At 39.9% G+C, this 23,694-nt stretch overlaps 1 protein-coding gene across 5 annotated transcripts in view; it reads left to right on the top strand.

The window, feature by feature from the left end:
• Nucleotides 1-23,694, top strand: part of HECW2 (HECT, C2 and WW domain containing E3 ubiquitin protein ligase 2) — a 324,224-nt gene that overhangs the window by 293,567 nt on the left and 6,963 nt on the right. For all 5 annotated transcript variants that reach the window (XM_089684697.1, XM_089684700.1, XM_089684701.1 and 2 more), the window contains 4 exons: nt 10,637-10,783; nt 17,530-17,644; nt 18,380-18,465; nt 21,240-21,352. In XM_089684697.1, coding sequence (XP_089540823.1) covers nt 10,637-10,783; nt 17,530-17,644; nt 18,380-18,465; nt 21,240-21,352 — 461 coding nt within the window. The remainder of the gene's footprint in view (nt 1-10,636; nt 10,784-17,529; nt 17,645-18,379; nt 18,466-21,239; nt 21,353-23,694) is intronic.

Raw genomic sequence — 23,694 nt, 5'->3', positions numbered from 1 at the left:
GACACTCAACTTCTCCAGCGGGGGCAGCCCTGTTCTTCGTTGAAAAGAAAGACTCCACCTTGCGTCCATGCATTGACTACAGAGACATGAATAAAATTACTATTAAAAACCGCTATCCATTACCTTTGATCTCTGAAATGTTGGAAAGACTTCGCTCTGCCAAGATCTTTACTAAGCTTGATCTACGAGGGGCATATAACCTTGTCCGCATTCGTCAAGGAGACGAATGGAAGACTGCCTTCAGAACTAGGTATGGGCATTTCGAGTCCTTGGTGATGCCGTTTGGACTTTGCAATGCCCCTGCAACATTTCAACATTTTGTCAACGATGTTTTTCGTGATCTGCTGGACCAATTTGTGATTGCCTATCTAGATGATATCCTTATCTTTTCCAATAATTGGGAGGAGCACCGCAAACATGTTTGCACAGTCTTTGAAAGATTAAGGAAGAATAGACTCTACATTAAATTGGAAAAATGTGAGTTTGAACAAACCCAGATCCAGTTTTTAGGCTATATCATTTCTCCAGAGGGCATGAGCATGGATCCTGAGAAAATCAAAGCAGTGGTAGATTGGTCAGCACCTGGAAATGTTAAGGAGATTCAACGTTTCATTGGGTTTGCCAACTTTTACAGAAAATTTATTAGAAACTTTTCTAAAGTGATAGCTCCAATCACACAGCTTACAAAGAAAGGGGTACCCTTTGTGTGGACCTCTGAGGCACAAGCTGCGTTTGAAAAACTAAAAACTCTTTTCACTTCTGCACCAATTTTGGTACATCCGGATCCTGAACTACCCTTTACAGTGGAAGTGGATGCCTCCAATTCTGCCGTGGGAGCGATCCTGTCTCAGCAAAGTGGTGAAAAGATGCAGCTTCATCCTTGTGCCTTCTTCTCCCGTTTGATGTCCTCAGCCGAAAGAAATTACAACATTGGGAATAAAGAGCTACTGGCAATTAAGGAAGCCTTTTCTGAATGGAGGCATCTGCTAGAAGGAGCTAATCATCCTGTAACTGTTCTCACAGACCATAAAAATCTGGAATTTATTCATTCGGCCAAGAGATTGTCTTCTAGACAAGCTCGCTGGTCTCTATTCTTTTCCAGATTTAATTTTGTTATATCATATCGACCGGGATCGAGGAATGGTAAGGCCGATGCCTTATCAAGGATGCTGTCCGAGCCTCTCCTGGAGGGCAACTCCGAATATTCCATCCTAACACAAAAGAACTTCCTAGGGGCCACAAGTGCAAAGACATTCTTGAGTCTTCTCAAAGAGGGGTATGAGAATGATCCACTTCTAAATGATCCTCCTAGGGACATGAACCTGGTGTACAAAAATGGCTTTTGGGTTCAAGGACATCATCTTTATGTACCTGAATCTGTTCGGGTGGAAGCTCTCAAGTTGGTTCATGATTCCAAACTTGCTGGGCATTTTGGAGTTACTAAGACCGAAGAACTGTTGTCACATTCCTTTTGGTGGCCGGGGTACAAGAAGGATGTCAAACGCTATGTGGCCTCATGCTTGACCTGTGCACGCAATAAAACTCCCCGAGCCTCTCCTTTGGGGTTGCTTCAGCCACTCCCTGTTCCATCGAGACCATGGGGGTCTATTTCTATGGATTTTGTGGTAGATTTACCTCCCTCAAAAGAAATGACCACCATTTTGGTGGTGGTTGACCGTCTCACAAAGATGGCCTATTTTGTTCCAGTGAAGGGGTGCCCACTGCTGAACAGACTGCAGAACTAATGGTTCGAGAAGTATTTAAACTGCATGGAATCCCTGATGATGTGGTGTCTGACAGAGATGTGCAGTTTACTTCGAAATTTTGGAAAAGCTTTTGCTCAGCCTTGGGTGTTACAATCAATCTGTCCTCTGCTTTTCATCCCCAGTCTAATGGTCAGACTGAGAGAACTAATCAAACAATGGAGCAGTATCTTCGATGCTTTGTCACTTATCTTCAGGATGACTGGGTGGACTGTCTTCCCACTGCAGAGTTTGCATACAACAATTCTAAACATAGTTCCACCTCTCAAAGTCCCTTTTACTTAAACAACGGTTATCATCCAGTTTTTATTCCTGATCTCCCTATCACAACTCCAATTCCTGCTGTTACCAACAGACTAACTACATTGCAGGAGATTCAGGAGAAATTGATTGAGACTTTGAGGGAAGCTCAGGAATATTACAAAAAGGCTGCTGACAGACACCGGAGAGCACTTCCTACGTTTCATGTGGGTGACAAAGTTTGGTTATCAATGAAGAATCTGAAGGTGCATGTGCCATCTGCTAAGTTGGGTCAAAAGTTTGTTGGTCCTTTTCAGATTTCTGCTCAGATCAACCCAGTTACCTTTCGCTTAAAACTTCCTGACAGTATGAAGATTCACCCGGTTTTTCATGTATCGCTTTTCAAATCATTTCATGAAAATCCTTTCTCTGGAAGAATTCTTCCACCTCCTCCACCTGTTGAGGTACAGGGCGAAGAAGAATATGTGGTGGAGAAGATTCTTGATTCTAGGATGTTTAGAGGAAAGTTACAATATCTGGTCCAATGGGAAGGATATGGGCTAGAGGAAAATTCTTGGGAGCCTGAGGAAAATGTTCATGCTCCTAGACTATCAAGAGAATTCCACCAGAGGTTTCCCCACAAGCCTGGTCCTAAGACGTCCAGGGGACGTCCTGTGAGGAGGGGAGTACTGTCAGAGCCTGGAATCGAACCTGGGCCTTCTGCGGTGAGAGACAGTGTTTCTTCTCACTGAGCCACCTGGAATGCTGGACAGCTCATTGACAATTCTTTGGATGATCCTGCCTTTGCCCTGTTTTGTCTTGAACCTTGAACTCCTTGCTCCTCCCATGAACTTCCTATAAAAGCCATGTCTCTGCACTTCCTGGTTGCCAGATTATTGTGCCTTAACCAGCCAATATCCCACTTACTGTTCCTGCTGCTGTCTTCATCTACGTTACCGACCTTTGGCTTGCTACTGACTACGATTCTGCCTCATCCTATCTACTACCATTGGTGACCGACCCTTGGCTTGTGACTGACTCCGCTTCTGTTTGATCCCTGAACTGTTGATCCGCTTTTGGTTTCCAGCCTACTCATTCCCTGGTGGGGTGATCCTGAGATCTGCGACCTGGCATTCACACGCAGCCAAATCCATCTCCACCATTAGGAGCTCTGGGGAAGACCGGTGGATGCTTAGACCCCACACCTCAGGTGAGCCTGTGTCATTCCCAGGGTGGGTCGCTGGTGTACCAATCCTGCTGGTTTCAGGTAAGCCTTACAACTGCTGTAGCAACTGGTCTCTGAACCTGACCTTATATCGTGACAGAACTAGTGTCTCTAAATCCTCATAAGGCTTTGTCCACCTAGCTACAAAACTCCTTGGAAGCTGAGCTGTGTGCATGATAGCTGCAGTGGTGGGGAGGTAGCTCAGTTGCCCTGAAAATTGGGTGAATGTAGAGATAAGGTGACTTGTCCTGTTTTACCTGTTCTTGGTAATGCAAACATATTCTTGGGAATTCATAAAGAGTGTTTATAACACTCTTTGGAATTCTGTAGTGTCTCCTTGTGACCAATGCCAGTTTCTGATAGATATATGAATTTGGGGCAAGCACCAATATTGGAGAATATGCAGAGGTGGGGCAGAATTCTAAAAATTGTTGTAGACACTCTATGAATTACCCATAATATGTTTGAGTTACTAAAAACAGAGAAAACAGGAAAAAAAAACAACTCTATAAAAATGTACACTATTGTGTTACCTCAATAACATATTTTCATGTAATGTGAGCTGTGAACAACAAGCACATATGGGAAAGATAAAAACATTCAACTTTAAGAGAGCTAATTTTCCAAGGATGATGATGACTGCTCTCCAAGACTTAGATTGGGAGGAAATTTTGGCATCAAGGAGCACAGAACAGAAATGAGAATTCTTCAAAAAACTGTATGCAAACACACTGCAAAATGCGCTATATTGCCAAAAGTATTGGGACGTTTGCCTTTACACGTACATGAACTTTAATGGCAACTCAGTCTTAGTCCATAGGGTTCAATATTGAGTTTGCCCACCCTTTGCAGCTATAAAAGCTTCAACTCTTCTGGGAAGGATGTCCACAAAGTTTAGGAGTGTGTCTATATTTGACCATTCTTCCAGAAGCACATTTGTGAGGTCAGGCACTGATGTCGGACGAGAAGGCCTAGCTCACAGTCTCCACTTGAATTCATCCCAAAGGTATTCTATCAGGTTTGAGGTCAGGCCAGACAAGTTGCTCCACCCATAACTCACTCATCCTTGACCTTATGGACCTTGCTTTGTGCACTGGTGCACAGTCATGTTGGAACGGGAAGGGGCTATCCCCAAACTGTTCCCACAAAGTTGGGAACATGAAATTGTCCAAAATGTCTTGGTATGCTGACACCTTAAGAGTTCCCTTCACTGGAACTTAGGGGCCAAGCCCAACCCCTGAAAAACAACCTCACACCATAATCCCCCCTCCACCAAACTTTGGTGATGTAAGGCTTGGATGCAGCTACTCGGCCATGGAAACCCATTCCATGAAGCTCTCTACGCACTGTTGTGGTAATCTGAAGGCCACATGAAGTTTGGAGGTCTTTAGTTATTGACTCTGCAGACAGTTGGCGACCAGGGGCGGACTGACAACTCATGGGGCCCCTGTGTCCTTGCCCAAACTCAAAAAGGCCTTTGAAAAAGGTACCAGGGGCATCTCATGGGGCCCCCTACTGACCCCGGGCCCTCAGGCAGTGCCCGAGTTTCCAAATGGTCAGTCCGCCCCTGTTGACGCCTACTGCACACTGTGCGCTTCAGCATGCACTGACCCCGCTCTGTCATTTTACGTGGCCTACCACTTCATGGCTGAGTTGCTGTTGTTCCCAGATGCTTCCACTTTGTTATAATACCACTAACAGCTGACCGTGGAATATTTAGTAGCAAGGAAATTTCATGGATGGACTTATTGCACAGGTGGAAACCTATCATGGTACCATGCACTGGCTTAACACCAGGGGTCTAAGAAGTCTCCAAGTTGTGACCTGGCCCCTGCTTCAGGGGGCCTGGGGACTGCCTGTCAACTCCTTTTCTTTAAAGCAGAAGCACATTCCTCCCGTGTATCACAATGTGCTGTTTTCCTTCTACTTTGCCAAAAGAGTTAACATCCACCCCTTAGTCATCCTTGAAGCCTTGTTGATGAAATATATTATCTCCCTCTGGATAGCCCCCTCCTCACATGCTCTGTGATCTCTTATCTAGAACTGGACACAAGTTGAAAAGAGAACAGGAAGAGTTGCAACTGTTGGGAGGCTGAGAGCCTATCTCTCTGTGTCAGTCTAGTCAGTGCTGAGTGCAGGGCAGACAAGGAATTACATTTACATTAAATCTCTAATAGCTGCATGATCTCTTATGTGTAACCATACATAATTGTAATGCCAATCAATACCCAAACATGTGTTAATAGTGAATAAACGAATTAGGAAAATATATATCAAAATTGGTGATATAAAAGGGAAAAAATATATATATAATAAAAGTCTGTACAAAATTATTCAAAATTTGTGTCCTTCGATGATTAAATAAATAATCCAATTAATAAATTGAAAAATATAAAAAATGAATAAAAGGTGAGATTCCATAAATATTGTGCAAAAACACAAAACAAACTTGGTGCAGAGTTCAGCAAGGATGAAATATCTGTGTGCTCTCCTTCCAATCAGCCTGAGGTGATGCAGGTGAAGGTTGCAGATAGAGGGCTACTATGTAAGCCTGGATGGTCATATGGATCTCTCCCTCCTCAGATCTTTCCTTGATCCAGCCCTTTAGACATTCCTCATACAAATCATGTAAATAGAGAAAAGTACATAGTGCTTTATTGTTGATAAAAATAAACACTTTAATTTGTGCTCAATATGCACTCACATTGATTAAAAACAATCTGCACTTTGTATAATAGCCGCTTAAAGCGGTGAAGACCAGCCTCTCGGGTGTGCTCGCGTACACTACCAGTGCTCGCCGTGTAAGGATGTGTGGTGATGTCACTGCCCCTCCCCAACGCGTATCTCCACAGGGATTCGTGGCTTCGTCCGGGGGATGTAGTATCTATCTATATGTAGGATACTACATCCCCCGGACGAAGCCACGAATCCCTGTGGAGATACGCATTGGGGAGGGGCAGTGACATATATAGATACTACATCCCCCGGACGAAGCACAAATTAAAGTGTTTATTTTTATCAACGATAAAGCACTATGTACTTTTCTCTATTTACATGATCTGTATGAGGAATGTCTAAAGGGCTGGATCAAGGAAAGATCTGAGGAGGGAGTGATCCATATGACCATCCAGGCTTACATAGTAGCCCTATATCTGCAACCTTCACCTACATCACCTCAGGCTGATTGGAAGGAGAGCACACAGATATTTCATCCTTGCTGAACTCTGCACCAAGTTTGTTTTGTGTTTTTGCACAATATTTATGGAATCTCACCTTTTATTCATTTTTATATTTTTCAATTTATTAATTGGATTATTTATTTAATCATCGAAGGACACAAATTTTGAATAATTTTGTACAGACTTTTATGATATAATATTTTTTTTTTTTCCTTTTATATCACCAATTTTGATATATATTTTCCTAATTCATTTATTCACTATTAACACATGTTTGGGTATTGATTGGCATTACAATCATGTATGGTTATACATAAGAGATCATGCAGCTATTAGAGATTTAATGTAAATACAGTTCTTATACTATATACAGGTAATAGGTATTGATAGAGCGCGGCATCTATATTTTCTTCATTTGTATGCACTGATAACTCACATTTGTGAGGGTGAGCAAGACAGCCTGCGATCTTATTGATAGAAGCTGTTTATTATACACCTTATTGGCTCACAAGTAAATTTTTAATATTCAGACAAGGAATTACCCTCTGCAGGCGCTGTTGTTCAAATTCTGTATAGACAGGTAAAATGTGTTAATGTGGCAATTGTTCACCAGACAGCAGCATTCATTTTCACATTATGGATACTACAGTCTTGCATGCAAAGTTCTCTGGGAATGGTTAGGACACTGACTGCCTGTATTATTTGAGCATGTGTAATGGAAATGTCCTTCAGTGTGCAGTAAGGCACACCTTTATTTATTTGTTTTGCATACAGACAAAAGAGAGAGCTGAACACCTAAGGAAACCATGGCTGGTTCACACCATGCTTGCAAAGAAATCGCAGGGGAACGTGCTATGCATTCCTGTGCAATTCACACTGTATACAAAACACACTCCATTTGCGATATACAGTGGGTGTCAGTAAGAAGTTAATCACACCTCAAACACAGGTCACAAGCACAGTGTTTGCCCACACCAGATCTTATGGTACTTTTGTTGCAGTGGATGTTAAAAAATAGTGCATGCAATACTGGTGATGCGGTGCAATTTTTGCCCATTCAAAATGAATGTGCTGAGATCGCACTGCGCAGAACTGCTTATGAATTGCACAGGAACTGCAGAATGTCACTGTGCATATCACATGCAGTTTCCAGTGTGGACCGACACTGAACTAATGGAGTGAGATTAAATGAAGATGAAAAAAGAGGGAAAGAGAAAATGAGAGAGAGAGAGAAATAAAAAGAGAAAAAGAGAGAGATGGGGGAGAGAAAGATGGAAAGAGAGAATGAGATAGAAGTAAAGTTTGAGAATTTAAGAGACAGAGACAGCAAGAGAGAAGGAATAAAGAGCAAGAAGGAAAGAGAGAGAGGAGGAAAGATTTCTTTTTATGAGGAGGTAAGCAAGACCTTGGACAGAGGGGTGGCTGTGGATGTGGTATACTTGGATTTTTGCAAACGTATTTGACACAGTTCCCCACACATGGCTAATGTGTAAGGTAAAGTCTACAGGCTTGGAAAAATCAGTTTATAAATGGATAGAACACTGGCTAAAAGATTGTATTCAGAGAGTAGTGGTTAATGATTCATATTCTGAAAGGTCTAGGGTTGTAAGTAGTGTACCCCAAGGTTCAGTGTTGGGACCCTTACTTTTTAATATATTTATAAACAATATAGGGTCTGAGATTAACCACTTCCAGACCAAACACTTTTACCCCCTTCCTGACCAGGGCAATTTTCAGCTTTCAGCGCTTTCACACTTTGAATGACAATTGCGCGGTCATGCAACACTGTACCCAAATGAATTTTTTACCATTTTTTTGAGACCGATAAAGCTTTATTTTGGTGGTATTTATTCACCGCTGGGATTTTTATTTTTTTTGCTATGTAAATGAAAATGTCCAAAAATTTTGAAAAAAAGTGTGTTTTTTTTATAACATTTTGCAAATAAATAATATTTCATCATAAATCTTTGCCAAAATGTATTCTGTTATCTTTTTAGTAAAAAAAAAAATCCAAATTCGTTTATAACCAAAAATTATAATTTTTAAAAAAATTTTTTTACATATTTTATTTTTTTATATTATTTTTTATTTTTATTTTTTTTTTACATACTGTCACCCTAGCAGTACCGTGTCACCATGGTGACCCTGTACTACTTGTGGGGGGTGATGAAGATTTTTTTTTTTTACACTGATTGCTTTTACACCCATATAGGATGTAAAAGCAATCATTTCTCTTTCTCTCTGTGTGCATTCTTGCACTCATTGAGAAGTACTGAGTGAGCTGTGATTGGTCACAGCTTGTCACATGGTACAAGGCTGTTGTGAATAGCCTTGTACCATGTGACCTCTGTGATCATTCACAGATTTCACACGTAGCAAGCAATGATGTCACAAGTGACATCTTGCTTACTACTTTGCATGTGATCACTGATTGGCCAATCAGTGATCACATGATCGGGACCTCGTACAGAGGTCCTGTCCGACGATCGGTGTTTCACTGTGTCCGCAGGACACAGCGGGCACCGGATCGCGGTGCTGCACGCTCCGAGGGAGCGTGCACAAACAGGGTGCGGGGAGGCCGTTTATAGACGGCCACTCGACCCTGCACTGCCACCGTCCGGCCGTTTATATGCAACGGCCGGTCGGGAAGTGGTTAAAAGTACCATTTCAGTGTTTGCAGATGACACCAAGCTGTACAGTGGAACAACGTCCTTACAGGATGTCTCCAACTTACAAGCTGACCTCAATGCACTGTTTAATTGGGCAACTATGTGGCAAATGAGTTTTAATGTTGATAAATGTAAAGTTATGCACTTGGGGGCTAAGAATATGCATGCATCATACATAGTAGGGGGAGTACAACTGGGGGAATCAGTGGTGGAGAAGGATCTGGGAGTAGATCATAAGCTCAACAATAATGGCATGCAATGCAAAACTGCAGTTTACAAAGCAAGTAAAATCCTTTGTTACATTAAAAGAGGTATAGACTCCAGACAGAGAGATATCATATTACCCCTGTACAAATCATTAGTAAGACCTCATCTGGAATATGCAGTTCAGTTTTGGGCACCAATTCACAAAACAAATATTGGGGAACTGAAGAAAGTACAGAGAAGGCCAACCAAACTGATAAGAGGCATGGAGGAGCTCAGCTATGAGGAAAGATTAAATGAATTGAATGTATTCTCTCTTGAGAAGAGGAGATTAGGGGGGATATGATCAACATGTATAAATACATCAGTGGTTCATATATTGAACTCGGTGTAGAGTTATTCACCCTGAGGTCATGATAGAAGACAAGGGGGCACTCTTTACGGCTGGAGGAAAAAAGATTTAATGTCTGTCTATGGAAAGGTTTCTTCACAGAAAATGTGAAATAGACTCCTTCAAGAGTTGGTTCTGGCCAGCTCAGTAGATTGCTTTGAAAAAGGCCTGGATTCTTTCCTAGATACACAGAATATAACTGGATACTAACATTAATAGGTAAAGTTGATCCAGGGAATATCCGATTTGCTTCTCGGGAGATCAGGAAGAATTTTTTTCCCCAGCAGAAGCAAATTGGATTATGCTTTGCTGGGTTTTTTGCCTTTCTCTTGATCAACTATGGGTGTAGGATTATATTTTTTTTTCTTCCCTTTTATGGTTGAACTGATATGCCTGTAAAGAGTGCGACAGATAGAATACAACTTTGCAACTCACGACAATACATTACGTCAATGCAACGCATATTGTGAGTGAAGCCTAAGAGATATAACAATGAAAACATTTATATCTGTGTGATATTTGTTGTGCTGGTTATTTATAGTTACTATTATAAATGTATTGTGATACCATGAATTTTACACTATGTTGTGCATTACAAAGAAAAGCTTTAATGCTGAACTCCAGACTGAATACACATATAAATACGGGATCTGTTTTACCTGCTGAATGATCATTTACAGCTGGTCCTAAGGCTGTCAGACAGGACAGCCAGGTTAGTGACCTTACCATTCTCAGCCAATCCAATGGCTCATAACTCCTTCTTGTTCCAGCCTCCATTCTGCTACAGATGGGACTACAGGAGGCTGACATCAGGACATAATTAGCTTTATGTTCAAAGTACATTTAATGATTTACTAATAAATGCATACCTGCAAAAATGTTTTTTTTATATCTATCGAGTTCAGCTTGGATATATGCCCCTATATATAAGCTGTTATTCAAATACACATCTCTTGTTTGGAAAGATTACAGAGAGAGAACTTAAACCAGGAGGAGCAAACATTCCTGTAACTGAGAAGAACAAGAAAGAATACATTGAAAAAATGGTGAAATGGCGAATTGAAAGAGGAGTTGTACAGCAGACGGAAAGCCTGGTGCGGGGCTTTTATGAGGTAAATTGTGTACATGCAGCCTGAATGATGAACTGTCATTTATATAACAGAGAAGTAATAATCTGCTTGCTTAGTTGCAATTTAAATACATTTTTGATAGGACGGTGTTGAAATAAAATACTTGATTATAACCTGCCTTCCTACTTTATAAAATAGGTCTTGTTATGCAGTGTAAGAGGAACTTTGCTGCTGTACTTCTTTACTTCTGACTAATTTTATGGTCAGGTCTCCTATTTATCTCTATAAACATTTTTTCAGTTGTTGGCAGAGTCTAGTGAGCCACAGTCCTATCTGTCTTTTGGAGCCTCCAGTAGAAAGATCTGTCTATTAAATGTGAAAAATACTCCTGCGCTACCTCAATGTGACTATATAATAAAAGATATATATAGAGCTGCTGCTACTATCAAAAATTGTGTTCCCACAACATAAACATAAATAAACTTAATGCTGCGCTGCTAATATAAAGCATAAATACCAAATCATCAACCTATTAAGAAAAAACATCAAATATACATATAAACATGCATAAATCATATAAATAGGATAAAACACAATGTCCATAAAAGCAAGTCCATGCAATTTGAATTAGAGCAGTGAACGTGAAGCACGTGAGAAATCCTATGAAATTGTGAAGGAAGTTGATGTAAAACTCTATCCACGTTCACTGCTTTAATTCAAATTGCACGGACTTGCTTTTATGGACATTGTGTTTTATGTCATTCATATGATTTATGCACGTTTATATGTATATTTGATGTTTTTTTCTTAATAGGTTGATGATTTGGTATTTATGCTTTATATTAGCAGCCCAGCATTAAGTTTATTTGTTTAAGATCTGTCTGTTGCAGTTCCTGGCCTTGTTGCAGCATACCTTGGAGTTTTCAGTGTTGCCATCCACCCCCTGGGCATTCCCACATCTTCTGTTCAATGATCCATGATATGAAAAGAAGTTCAAATCTAACAGGGAACATTCTCTTCTCTCTGGTGCCTGAAGTACACTGCATGTGCATTAAGTGCTCTCTGTGTACATATTGGAGAGATTTAAGGGTGTTTAGTCTGTGCACATGCAGGTTTGATCAAGTCCTGGGATATGCCCACATACAGCTGGGTATAGCCATTTATTTCTATGAGGCAGCTGTACCTGCAGGGACATACGCCCATATGCTGCATGGCCACAAGCAGCTGTGTCCATAAGCCATTAGTTACATTTCCTGTTAACTGCATCTGATTACAGCTAACCACAGAGTAACAGTTTTTTGTTACATTTTAACAGGCGCTGGTACTGTAATTCAGTTATTATTACCAGCCAATCTACAGAGCAGGGTCTGGCACTGACATCCAAGACAAAAAGCAAACAAAGCATTTTTAACTGTATAGATTGTGGTAATGTAATTTTGGAGTTGTCCAAATTATTGTATGGATTGTTTTACCTCTTTTCAATAAATTGTTTATGTACTTACACAGATAATTTATTAGCTGAAAATATAATACAGGTAAATACATATTTTCATCTTATAATCAAAGAATAAATGATGAGCGCAAGACAAAAAAGGAAAAAGTAAAGCAGCTAGCACAACGTGTTAAACCCTCTGTCTTCACCAAAACAAAACACTATAATATCAATGTGCAGCGCTAATAAAAATGTGTGTTATAATCAGTGATGACCAGTGTGATCGTAAAAGAGAAAGGAAACATCATAAAAAAGAAATAGAGAATAGTGAATACTTCAATGAAGAAACAAAATGGACGGTATAACAAATGAAAATATATAAGTCCTCTAAATATCATAATAGTCCCAAAAATAGTGATGTGATCAAATTAACAAAATGTAGCTACTTCTGTGACTTCCGCACTGCAGCTCCACCATAATGCGCTCACCAGAACTGTGGGTATAGGATTATAACTTTTTTGTATCGTTAAACTGGATGGACTTTAGTCTTTTTTCAGCCAGACTAACTATGTAACCAGAAGTAAGTAGCAAGCAAGCCCAGAGCGGAATGACACTAAGGGGTGTTGCTGCTTATTCCTCCTGCCGGTGACCCGTTTGAAGGTGGGATCTCCAATCTCCAAGTCTCCATCTCCAGCCCACGGTGAACCAAGGAAAGGGATTCCTTCTAGAGGGAAAGCTCATAGACCGAGCCCGGAGACAGTATCATATAGTGTAGTATGTTTTATTAAAAAGATAGCAACCACATGGAGCATAAAATCAATGGATAAAAAGCACTTACAAAAATGGCCGCCGGACCATCACGTAGACACGGCAGCGTGATGTCAGCACGTAGGCTCCTCTAACGCGTTTCGTGCGCATGCACATTCGCAAAGGGATCAACCTAGTGCCGACGCCATAACAGTGTATACCTTAAAAAGGCCTGCGGACATGTGACCAAACCAACGCCATTTTCTAGAAGACATATGGTCGGACAGGCGCCATTTTGTTGTAGACCAGAAAAAAACATAACAGTCCTGCACTTAAGATTGAAGGGATCGTACTGAATGTGAACCACCGATGGATATTAATTAACAATTGGAGTTAATAACAAGGACAATCTAATGTTCGTTGTGATGCAACCCCTCAAAATGAAAAACTAAAATAAAAGACAGAATCCATAAATGCATTCAAGTCCCTAAAACGCAGGTGATGTGCATAATGGGAACAAATGCAACATGCGTTAGAACAATATAAATGGTAACACCAAGTAGTTAATAGTGTGGGCAACCATAACTAGAAATGGAATATATAGTAGCAACCAGCAGCGTTATATTCCACAAGACTGTGATGAAAAACTGGTCACAACATGTACAAAAGTTATGCACGTAAATGTAAATAAAAACAACATCACATATATAAAACATGAGAAACATGATGATGTATATAATACAATACACAGGCAGCAAAAAGGAAAAAATCCCTAAATGACAAATATAGATCCAAAAAATATAAATATAGATCTGACAAATAATTAAAAAGGTAGCAATATAGAGATAAGGAAAAAAAAAGGATAGATTGAAAGACACCATCACAGAGGCTCAGATATCCCGAGGAAGTAGTGTTGCAAACAGAGCTAACTGACCAGACCGATGCCATTTTCCAGAAGACGTATGGTCGGACAGGCACTATTTTGTTGTAGACCAGAAAAAGCATAACAGTCCTGCTCTTAAAATTGAAGGGATCATTCTGAATGCGATCCATGGATGAATATTGATTAACAATTGCGGTTAATAACAATAAAGACAATCTAATGATCATTATGATGCAGCCCCTAAAAGATGAAAAACTACAAAACTAAAATAAATAAATGAAATAAATGACAGAACCTATAAATGCATTCAAGTCCCTAAAACGCAGGTAATGTGCATAATGGGGACAAATGCAACATGCGTTAGAACAATATAAATGTATTCAAATCCCTAAAACGCAGGTAATGTGCATAATGAGGACAAATGCAACATGCGTTAGAACAATTTAAATGGTAACATCAGGTGGTTAATTATATGGATGACCATGACTAGAAATGGAATGTATCATAGCAACCAGCAGTGTTGTATTCCACTCGACTGTAATGAAAAACACGTCACAACGTACAAAAATTAACAAAGGGACAGATTGTAAGATACCACTACAGGGGCTCAGATATCCCAAGGAAGTGGTATTGCCAACAGAGCTAACTGTTATCAATAAAGCACTTAACATCTATGTTGACATTGTGTCCTAAAGGAGCCAGGGTACCCATCTCATAAATCCACTTAGTTTCTAGTCCGGATACTGCCCTGCGTTTATAATTTCCCCTCCAGTGGGGATGCACGAGATCTATTCCAATGAATGACAAGCATGAAGGATCTCTCTGATGATGGTCTCTAAAATGCTTAGAAAGAGAGTGTTCCTTAAAACCTGTTTTGATATTATAGACATATTATCTCAGGTGATCTCTAAGCCTTCTGGTTGTTCTGCCAATATACTGTTTTTTACATGAACACTCTAGGAGGTACACAGCACACCTGCTATAACAAGTGATCAAAGAATTGATCTTATACTTTCTGCCCGTGGAACAAGATGTAAAAGAGCGTAGAGGTCTCTTTCTTGCATTATTCACCATGCAGATCATGCATCTGTTGCAAGGAAAAAAAATGCTAAGCTCTGAAAAAAATGGCAACCCCTTAGGTGGATCTACTATATTAGGAGCTATCCTATTCCTTAACGGAGGTGCCCGTTTGAATATTACCTCTGGTCTATCAGGTAGAAAACCCTCTAGAACTGGGTCCTCTTTCAAAATCCTCCAATTCCTTTTAAAAATCCTTGCTACCTCTCTAAACTGAACAGAAAAGTTGTTTATAAAGTGACAAATTTTCCCAGATCTGTTAGTCTCCTTATCCGCCAGAAGAAAAGACCTATCAAGATCGGCAACTTCCCTAATAGCCATCTCTAATTTCGGGGAGTCATACCCGCTTTCCAGAAACCTATCTTTAAGGATCCTGGCTTGAGTATGAAAGTCCTCCAAATTATCGCAATTCCTATCTATCCTTAAAAATTTACCTTTATGAATATTTCGGAGCCATAGGGGGTGGTGGCAACTGTCTACTGGAATATAACTATTCCTGTCTGTAGGCTTAAAAAAGGATCTGGTGGTAATCCTATTGCTGTTATCGACAAGGGTGAGGTCCAAGAAATTGACCAATTTGTAGTCATATTCATATGAAAGGTTAATATTCAAGTTGTTCTTGTTCAAAGTGGTGAAAAAATTCTGTAAAGATTCCTCACCTTCCTGCCATAGGAGGAAGAGATCATCAATATACCTTCGCTAGAACCGTAATTCAGGCCATTCTCTGGAGTAGATAATATCCTCCTTGCACCGTGCCATAAAAAGATTAGCCAGGCTTGGGGCAAACTTAACCCCATGACTTTGCCTCTGGTCTGCAGATAGAATGATTTATCGAACCAAAAATAATTGTGATTCATGGCAAAATTAAGTAGCTCAATAATAAACCTTTTTTGGCAGCTGGGAATATCCTCAGATTCCTCTAGATAGTACTCTACGGCCTGTAAACCATCTGCATGCCTTATATTACTGTACAGTGATGCCACATCTGCTGTCACTAGAAATATTGATGAATTGACCGTTTACAGTTTTGATATCATTGAACACTTGTTTAATATCTCTTAGGAAAGAGGAAAAAAGAAAAAAGTCGATTCCCCAATCCTAGAACAAAGGGAGCCAATCCCACTGACTATAGGCCTATCAGGGGGATGTAAAGGATCTTTGTGAACTTTAGGAAGACAATATAGAACTGGCAGGCGAGGTGCCGAAGGACACAGAAATTCTTTCTCTCTTTTGCTTATAATATTATCTTTATAGCCCCTCTTGATGATCTCTTTCAACTCACGCTTATACCCAACTAATGGATTCTTGGACAGTAATTTATAGGTATCAGTATCTTCCTAGATCTTATAGACCTCTTTCATATAGTCTATTTTATCAAGTACAACTACACAACCACCCTTATCAGCTAGACGCACCACCAGATCCTTTCTATCCAGAAGTTGTTTCATGCCCATACTAATATCCTGTTGATTCTTCAGATTTTTGAAGTCTAATCTAAGTCTTTAATCACCATATCCCTAAAAATATTAACATGGAGGTGATCACCACAAGGGGGATTAAGTAACGATGCATTCCTGAAGTGTGTATTTTCAATATCACTAGGAGTGCGTTTGTCTACAAAGGGATTAAGTAAAAAATACTTTTTTATAGACACTGGTAAATTTGTGGACATCAATATAAGTCTGAAATTTGTCAAGTTTCACCTGTGGAGCAAACTTCAGACATTTATTCAACAAGGATATCTCCTCAGTAGATAGAGTAGCTTTACTCAAGTTAAAGATACCACTATCATTTATACTTGTCTTTTTTTGGGGTCTATGGACCCTCTATTCCCCTCTTCTTCCTCTATGCGGACACTTCTCTTTCTTGAAGTTCCTCCCCCTAAAAAAGGTACTCTTGTGTTATCCTGGTTATATGGAGATCTGGTCTGTTGATGATGGTATCCCTGTTGGGGCCTGGTGTTATATTGGGCAGGGTTATCCCTGTAGGAATTCCCAGAGGGTCCAAATGACGGCCTTTTGTGATGTTTCCTTTCTCGTTTACGATCACACTGGTCATCATTGATTATAACACATATTTTCAATTTGTTGGGGGTTATGTCTTATCTAGTACCCTTGATAAAAGAGAAATGGAAGAGATAAAAAAGTAATATTTTAATGTTATTTGTATTCTGGGATCTTGCTGATGCTATGACAGAGCTTTCATTCACAAGCAAGGTGAGCAATTGGCTAATAATCCTTTTAGGTCTTATGCCTTGACCTGTATAGTAGGCATATAGAGGGACTAGCAGACAGGTCCTTTATTTACTCAGCTGTAGCAGCTGACAGTTGTTACTTATGACATCCTCACAAAGCTTCCTTTAGAGAGCATGTGAGTATGCCCAACTAACCACTCCTGCCAACGATGAACCACAGAACCTGCTGTCTGTCCCATCAGTGTTAATTGCTTGGATTGCACAAAAGGCAGTTTTTCACTTAGCTATGTGAATCTGTATTACTTTGAACACCGAATTGTGTATTGAGAAGTTTAAAAAAATAGAAGTTTTCTTTACACAAACTTGGACAATTTAATATTTTGCATTGTACGCTTGCAAACCAATAAAAGTGTTTTTAAAAGACAGCCCAAAAACATAAAATTTTTTCTTTTCAGGTGGCAGATGCTCGTCTCGTCTCTGTGTTTGATGCAAGGGAGCTTGAGCTGGTTATTGCAGGAACAGCAGAGATTGATTTAGGAGATTGGAGAAATAATACAGAGTACAGAGGAGGTAAATGCTTTATCATTTAAAGGGACTCTGCCTATTGGTGATATTTGTTAAATTAATTCAAGTGTTTCAAAAAGCCTTTTTTTTATACCCTAATGCATTCTCTGCATTAAGGTAAAAAGACTTCCCTGCTATCTTTCCTACCCACCCCTGTCTCTAAACATCTGAACCCTCTCACCGATCCAGTGTTGCCCTGGCTGCGTCTCTACGCCTCTCACTTCCTGGTCTTAGAGGAGGCACTGAGAGCATTGGGAGTTTTAAGCTCCTTCTGTTGTCAATCAAACTCTGAGGAGTGAGCGGGGCATGGCTTACCGGGACTGTGTGTGTCTATGGACGCACACAACCCCGTTTAGGAGTGCACACACAGGTTTCCCCATAGCACACAGCTTGCTAAGGGGGCAACCAATTAAACATGTAGATTACATAGACAATGAAGGCCAGTGTACATATTGAGCTCTGAGCCCTTTCACAAACCTGGGTACAATGTCTGAAATAAACCGAATCAGCATTTTCAGAGAAAAATTGCAGCAAGGTTATCAAGTAAAATGTTCAAGACTAAAGCTGACAGATCTCTGTCATTCCATCATTATTGACAGCTTTAGACACATAGTGAGGACTCTAGTGATTAACTAGATTTTTCTTGTATTAGATAAGGTGGACTTTGTATTCAATACAAAATTGACTTTTTAGACAGATATCAGTAAATTGATTCTCTTCTCATATTCTAATTGTTCTCAGGCTACCATGACAATCACATTGTCATCAGATGGTTTTGGGCTGCTGTTGAAAGGTTTAACAATGAGCAGCGTCTCCGTTTGTTACAGGTAAGTACATTCACAGTGTAATCTTGCCATTCCTGCCCTCTGTCTATGTGTATGGTAAATTATATTCTTTAGTATAAATTCAATGTTTTCTATGTATACACTGTATATTATAGGGAGAGGGGTTACCTACCCAGGAAATAATTGCAACATACAGAAAAGTCATGTTTTTTAGCCACATACAGAACTCACAAGTCACTTATCCACTCATGCTTTAGACTGGTCCCAGCAAAAAAAAGATGCTGCATGAAGTGGTATTACAGTGCAAGCTGTAGTAGGGTAGTCATATTTTACAGAGTTAATTAGCAATCGGCAATGCAACAGGAACCATTCACTTGAGTGATCTCCTTCCCAATAGTGCCTGTGTAGTCCAAGCTGTGACACCATCCAGAGGGAAAGCACTGACACAAGGGCACCATTCTTCCCATTGACACAGGGGCACCATTCTTCTCACTGACTCAGGTGCATTGTTTTTCTATAGACACAGGGGCACCATTCTTCCCACTAACACAGGGGCACCCTACTTCCCACTAACATAGGGGCACATTCTTCCCACTAACACAAGGGCACCGTTCTTCCCACTGACCCAGGTGCACCTCTCTTTCCACTGCCACATGGGCACTATTGCTTCGCAGGGGGAATTTTTTACTGATCACTAACACAGGGTTATTTTTTACTTTTACTGATACAGGACCATTTTGTACTCCCACCGAAGCTTTGGAGTGTATACTTCCACCAACACTGGGACATTTATTTCTCCCCACTAAATGTCCAGCTCTCCTAGAGTAACTACCTGTCTCCTGGAATCTCCTCCATGCTCTTGAGACTGTGCTGGGAGACACAGCAAACCTTCTGGCAATGGCACGTATTGATGTCTGTGCAAACTCTGTAGGGTCCAGGTATCGCCTCATGCTACCAGTAGTGACATTGACCCTAGCCAAATGCAAAACTAGTGAAAAACCACCAAAAAGGATGAGTAGGAAAAAAATGACAGTGGTCTCCACCTGTAAAACTATTCCTGTTTTGGGGGTTGTCTCATAGTTTCCCATCTAGTTCACCTGTTGTTAATTGCATTAACACCAAAGCAGCTGAAACTGATTAACAACCCCCTCTGCTACTTAACTGACCAGAATATCATCCCAAGAGTTTAATTGACTGGATGCTATACTCTGATTAAAAAGTGTTCCTTAAATTGTTTTGATATATATATATATATATATATATATATATATATAGCCATTGATTTGCTATTGGTTTGCTAATTTGCACACACAAAAAAGTATTTTTCCTAGCAAATTCATTCAAGACCATGTTGCAAAATTGAATACACCCCAAAGAGAGTCCTAGGAGCAAAGCTACATTTTAGAGAACAAAATCCTAATTAAAAAGAATTCAGCTACAGGTGAGTCTAATTATTCATTAAACATCTGTCCAGCAGACAGCTGATTATAAAAGAGTGTTACTTAACAAAGAAAACCCTTTCCCATTTCATGCTATCCGCAATGGCACCACATGGAAGAGAAATGTCATAAGGCCTGAGAAAGAAAAAAATTTCTTTATACAAGAAAGGTGAAGGCTGCAAGAAGATCGGCAAAGCTTTACTTATCAGTCAGAATATTGTAGCATAAAAGATACCAAAATTTAACAAAGATGGAACAGCAACCATCTCACAGAGACGTCCGAACCGTCCACGGACGTTCACACCTCGACAGGAGCGTCTTCTGATGAGAAGGGTTGAAGAAAATCACCATGCAAGTTCACTGCAGTTAGCTAAACAAGTAGAAAGTCAAACTGGGGTGATTGTTTCACGTGACACAATACAGTGTATACTGCAAAGGAATGGCATGCATGGGAAGCCTCTCCTAAAGCCCATGCACAAAAAAGCCCACCTAGTATTGCCAGGGCCCATGCTGAAAAAGACTACTGGGACTCTGTACTCTGGAGTGATAAGACCAAGGTAAATGTTTTTGGAACTGATGGCTTCAAAACTGTATGGTGTTGCAAAGGCGAGGAGTACAAAGAAAAATGCATGGTGCCTAAAGTGAAACATGGTGATGGCAGTGTCCTTCTGTGGGGCTGCATGAGTACTGCTGGTGTCGGGGAGCTGCATTTCATTGATGGTATCATGAATTTACAGATGTACTGCTCTATATTGAAAGAGAAGATGCTACCATCACTCCATGACCTTGGTCGTCGTGCACGTTTCCAACATGACAATGATCTAAAACACACGCATCTAAGGCCGCTGTTACATTTCTGAAGAAGATCAGGATGAAAGTGATTCAGTGGCCAAGTACGTCTCCTGATCTGAACCTAATCAAACACCTATGGGGAATTCTGAACAGACAAGTTGAGCATCACTCTCCATCCACCATCCAGGCTCTAAAAGAGGTCGTTCTTGAAGAATGGAAAGAGACAGATGTTGCAATAAGTCGCCAACTTGTTAATTCCATGCCTAGAAGACTTGGTGTTGTCCTTACAAATCATGGAGGTCATACAAAATACTAGATGTAGTAGTTTGTGTTGTGGGGTGTATTCAGTTTTGCATCAGCTAATCTGAGTAAAACTAAAGATTTTGTAATCTAAGTTATAATATTAACCTTATTTTCCTGTGTACTCTTTTATGCTGAGCACTATATATATATATATATATATATATATATACACATCATACATACATACACACAAGGTATATAGGTATAGTATATGTATCTGTGGTAATGTGTATATATCTACGTTTAAGCAAGTTGTAATTTGAAATACCTTTGTTTTGATAGTTTGTTACAGGTACTTCTAGTATCCCATATGAAGGTTTTGCCTCCCTCAGAGGCAGTAATGGGCCAAGACGTTTCTGTGTGGAGAAGTGGGGAAAAATCACAGCTCTTCCAAGGTATCAAAACAAGATCACTGTATAAGATCATATTTGGAATATGATTATTTGTCTATGGGGTTCAAGTATAAAACATTCAGAGGGTAAACAGTGGAGACAACTTTAGCCAGGAAAAAAATATGTTCAACAGGAGTGGACAGAAATGGCAGCTTCTATACCTCTTCACTGCAGATTTTCTTTAAATTTGGTTCTCTTTTTTCACACGGTTCTTTTAGAAAGCTGATAATATTTTTAATCACTTCAATAGATTTTTTTTACTATTTTGAAAAACTTTGCACGCATGGTTAATGCTCTTTGGTGTAACATTAAAAAAAATAAAATCTGCAAAAACAAAACATTTATGGCACTTAATGGTATGTTAATTATAGCTATGGAGGATATCATCAGAAGAATTAGTGTATGATTAATGAACAAATTTAAATTTCAATTCTGCCATGTTCAGGTGATTGGACACTAACAAAAAAAAGACAGGAAATCCTCTTCTTGGCATAATCCATCCCTATTGGGCAAAGTTCCATTTTTTTATGATAATATCTTAGGTGATGGCCATATTCATGCAGTCTCTGCATGTAAAAAGTAGCAAGAATGTACCCAGACCCCGCTCTGGACATGTGGGGACCAGGGGCAGACTAACAACTCATGGGGCCCCTGGGCAATAGGAGATCATGATTTTTAGCCTTTTAAACTGGTTGCCCATGGGAATATATTTTGCAGTGTGTTCACATACATTATTTTTGAAGAACTCCCATTTCTATGTTGTGTTCATCAATGCCAATATTCCCTCCCAGTCTAAGTCCTGAATAGAAGCTCTCAGCCTTGGAAAATTAGCTCTCTTAAAGTTGAGTGTTTTTATTTTTCCCATATGTGCTTGTTGTTTACAGCTAACAATAAATGAAATCATGTTATGGTCACTGGTACCCAGATGTTCTTTTATATGGACATTAGTAATAAGCTCTGCATGGTTTGAAATTACCAGGTCTAGCAGAGTATCATTCCTAGTTGAGGCCTCTATGAACTGTACCATAAAATTGTCCTGTAGTAGGTTTATAAATTTTGCCCTTTAACTGTTCCAGCAGTGCCATTACTCCAGTCAGTTACCGGGTAGTTAAAATCTCCCATTATTATCACTGTCCCAACCCTTGCAGTCCTTTAGGTCTGTGCAAGGAGCCAAGTCTCCACCTGCTCGTTAACACTGGGTGGTCTATAACAAACTCCAATGATCACCTTTGTAGTACGCACCCCGCATGTGCAGTTCCACCCATAATGCTTCAGCCTCATCACAACTAGGTCCTCTTTCTTTTTTTAAATATTTTATTTAATTTTCAATATTTCACTTTACATCAATAAATTATCATAATATTCATAAAAAAACAATTTCCTTACATACCTTTATCCCAACCCCCCCCCCCCCCCCAGTTCCCTACCCGCTCCCCCTTCCCACCCTTTACACTATCTGCTCCCAGTTCTTTTCCCTTTAGCTTCCCATTCCTCCTCCTTCCTAGGCACTCTCAGAACACCCTTCTTCTTCCTTATTCTCTATTTCTCCTGTTTCAATGTATTTATTTGCTCTTTTAAACTTGTCCCATTTCTCCCACCTTTCTCTAAATTTCTCCATTCTATCTTCTTCCATGTGGTAGAGTTCCTCCATCCTGTACTCATAATCTACCCTACTTATGCCATCTTTTATTTTGGGTACCTCCTGTTCCTGGCAGAATTTTTATATCAATCCCTTTGCTGCATTAATTAGATGGAATATCATCCGGTTCTTAGATTCTTATAAGTATGTGTCGGGACATTAACCCCAGTTATATCCTGAATTTGGAAAATTATTTCTCTCCTATACTCCTGGATTTTGGGACACTCCACCAGATATGTGCTATTGTGCCCTTTCATCCAACATCCCCTCCAACACAAAGGTGACTTATCTATTTGTTGCTTATGTGCCACACTCGGTGTGATATAACACCTAGCTAAACATTTGTAATTCATTTCCACCACCTTCATATCTTTTTCTGTTGCACATGAAGCGATATTCCGAGTTCCCTTTCCCATTTCTCCATGTACGGAGGAAGATTAGCTTCTTTTATTACAGTAAGGATTTTATAGATCCGAGAAGTACCATGTTTCCATATTTTGTTTACATTAAACAATTGTTCAAATGGATTCAGATCCTTCATTGACCTTAAGGGCTTAGGGAGCATTGCAACAAAATGAATTAATTGAAAATATCTCCACTCATCTCTAACCTCCCCCTGCCTTTCCTGTGTTGCCCGTGGCACAGGTAATACTTCACAGAATATCACCTTGGAGGTCTTTCCCTTCAACTTGCAGCCTAGTTCTTT

Source organism: Staurois parvus, unplaced genomic scaffold, assembly GCF_062004578.1.
Source record: "Staurois parvus isolate SC_StPar_1 unplaced genomic scaffold, SC_StPar_1.0 ptg000353l, whole genome shotgun sequence".
In the NCBI taxonomy this organism is placed as follows: domain Eukaryota; kingdom Metazoa; phylum Chordata; class Amphibia; order Anura; family Ranidae; genus Staurois; species Staurois parvus.
This window is presented reverse-complemented; position numbering and strand designations above follow the sequence as displayed.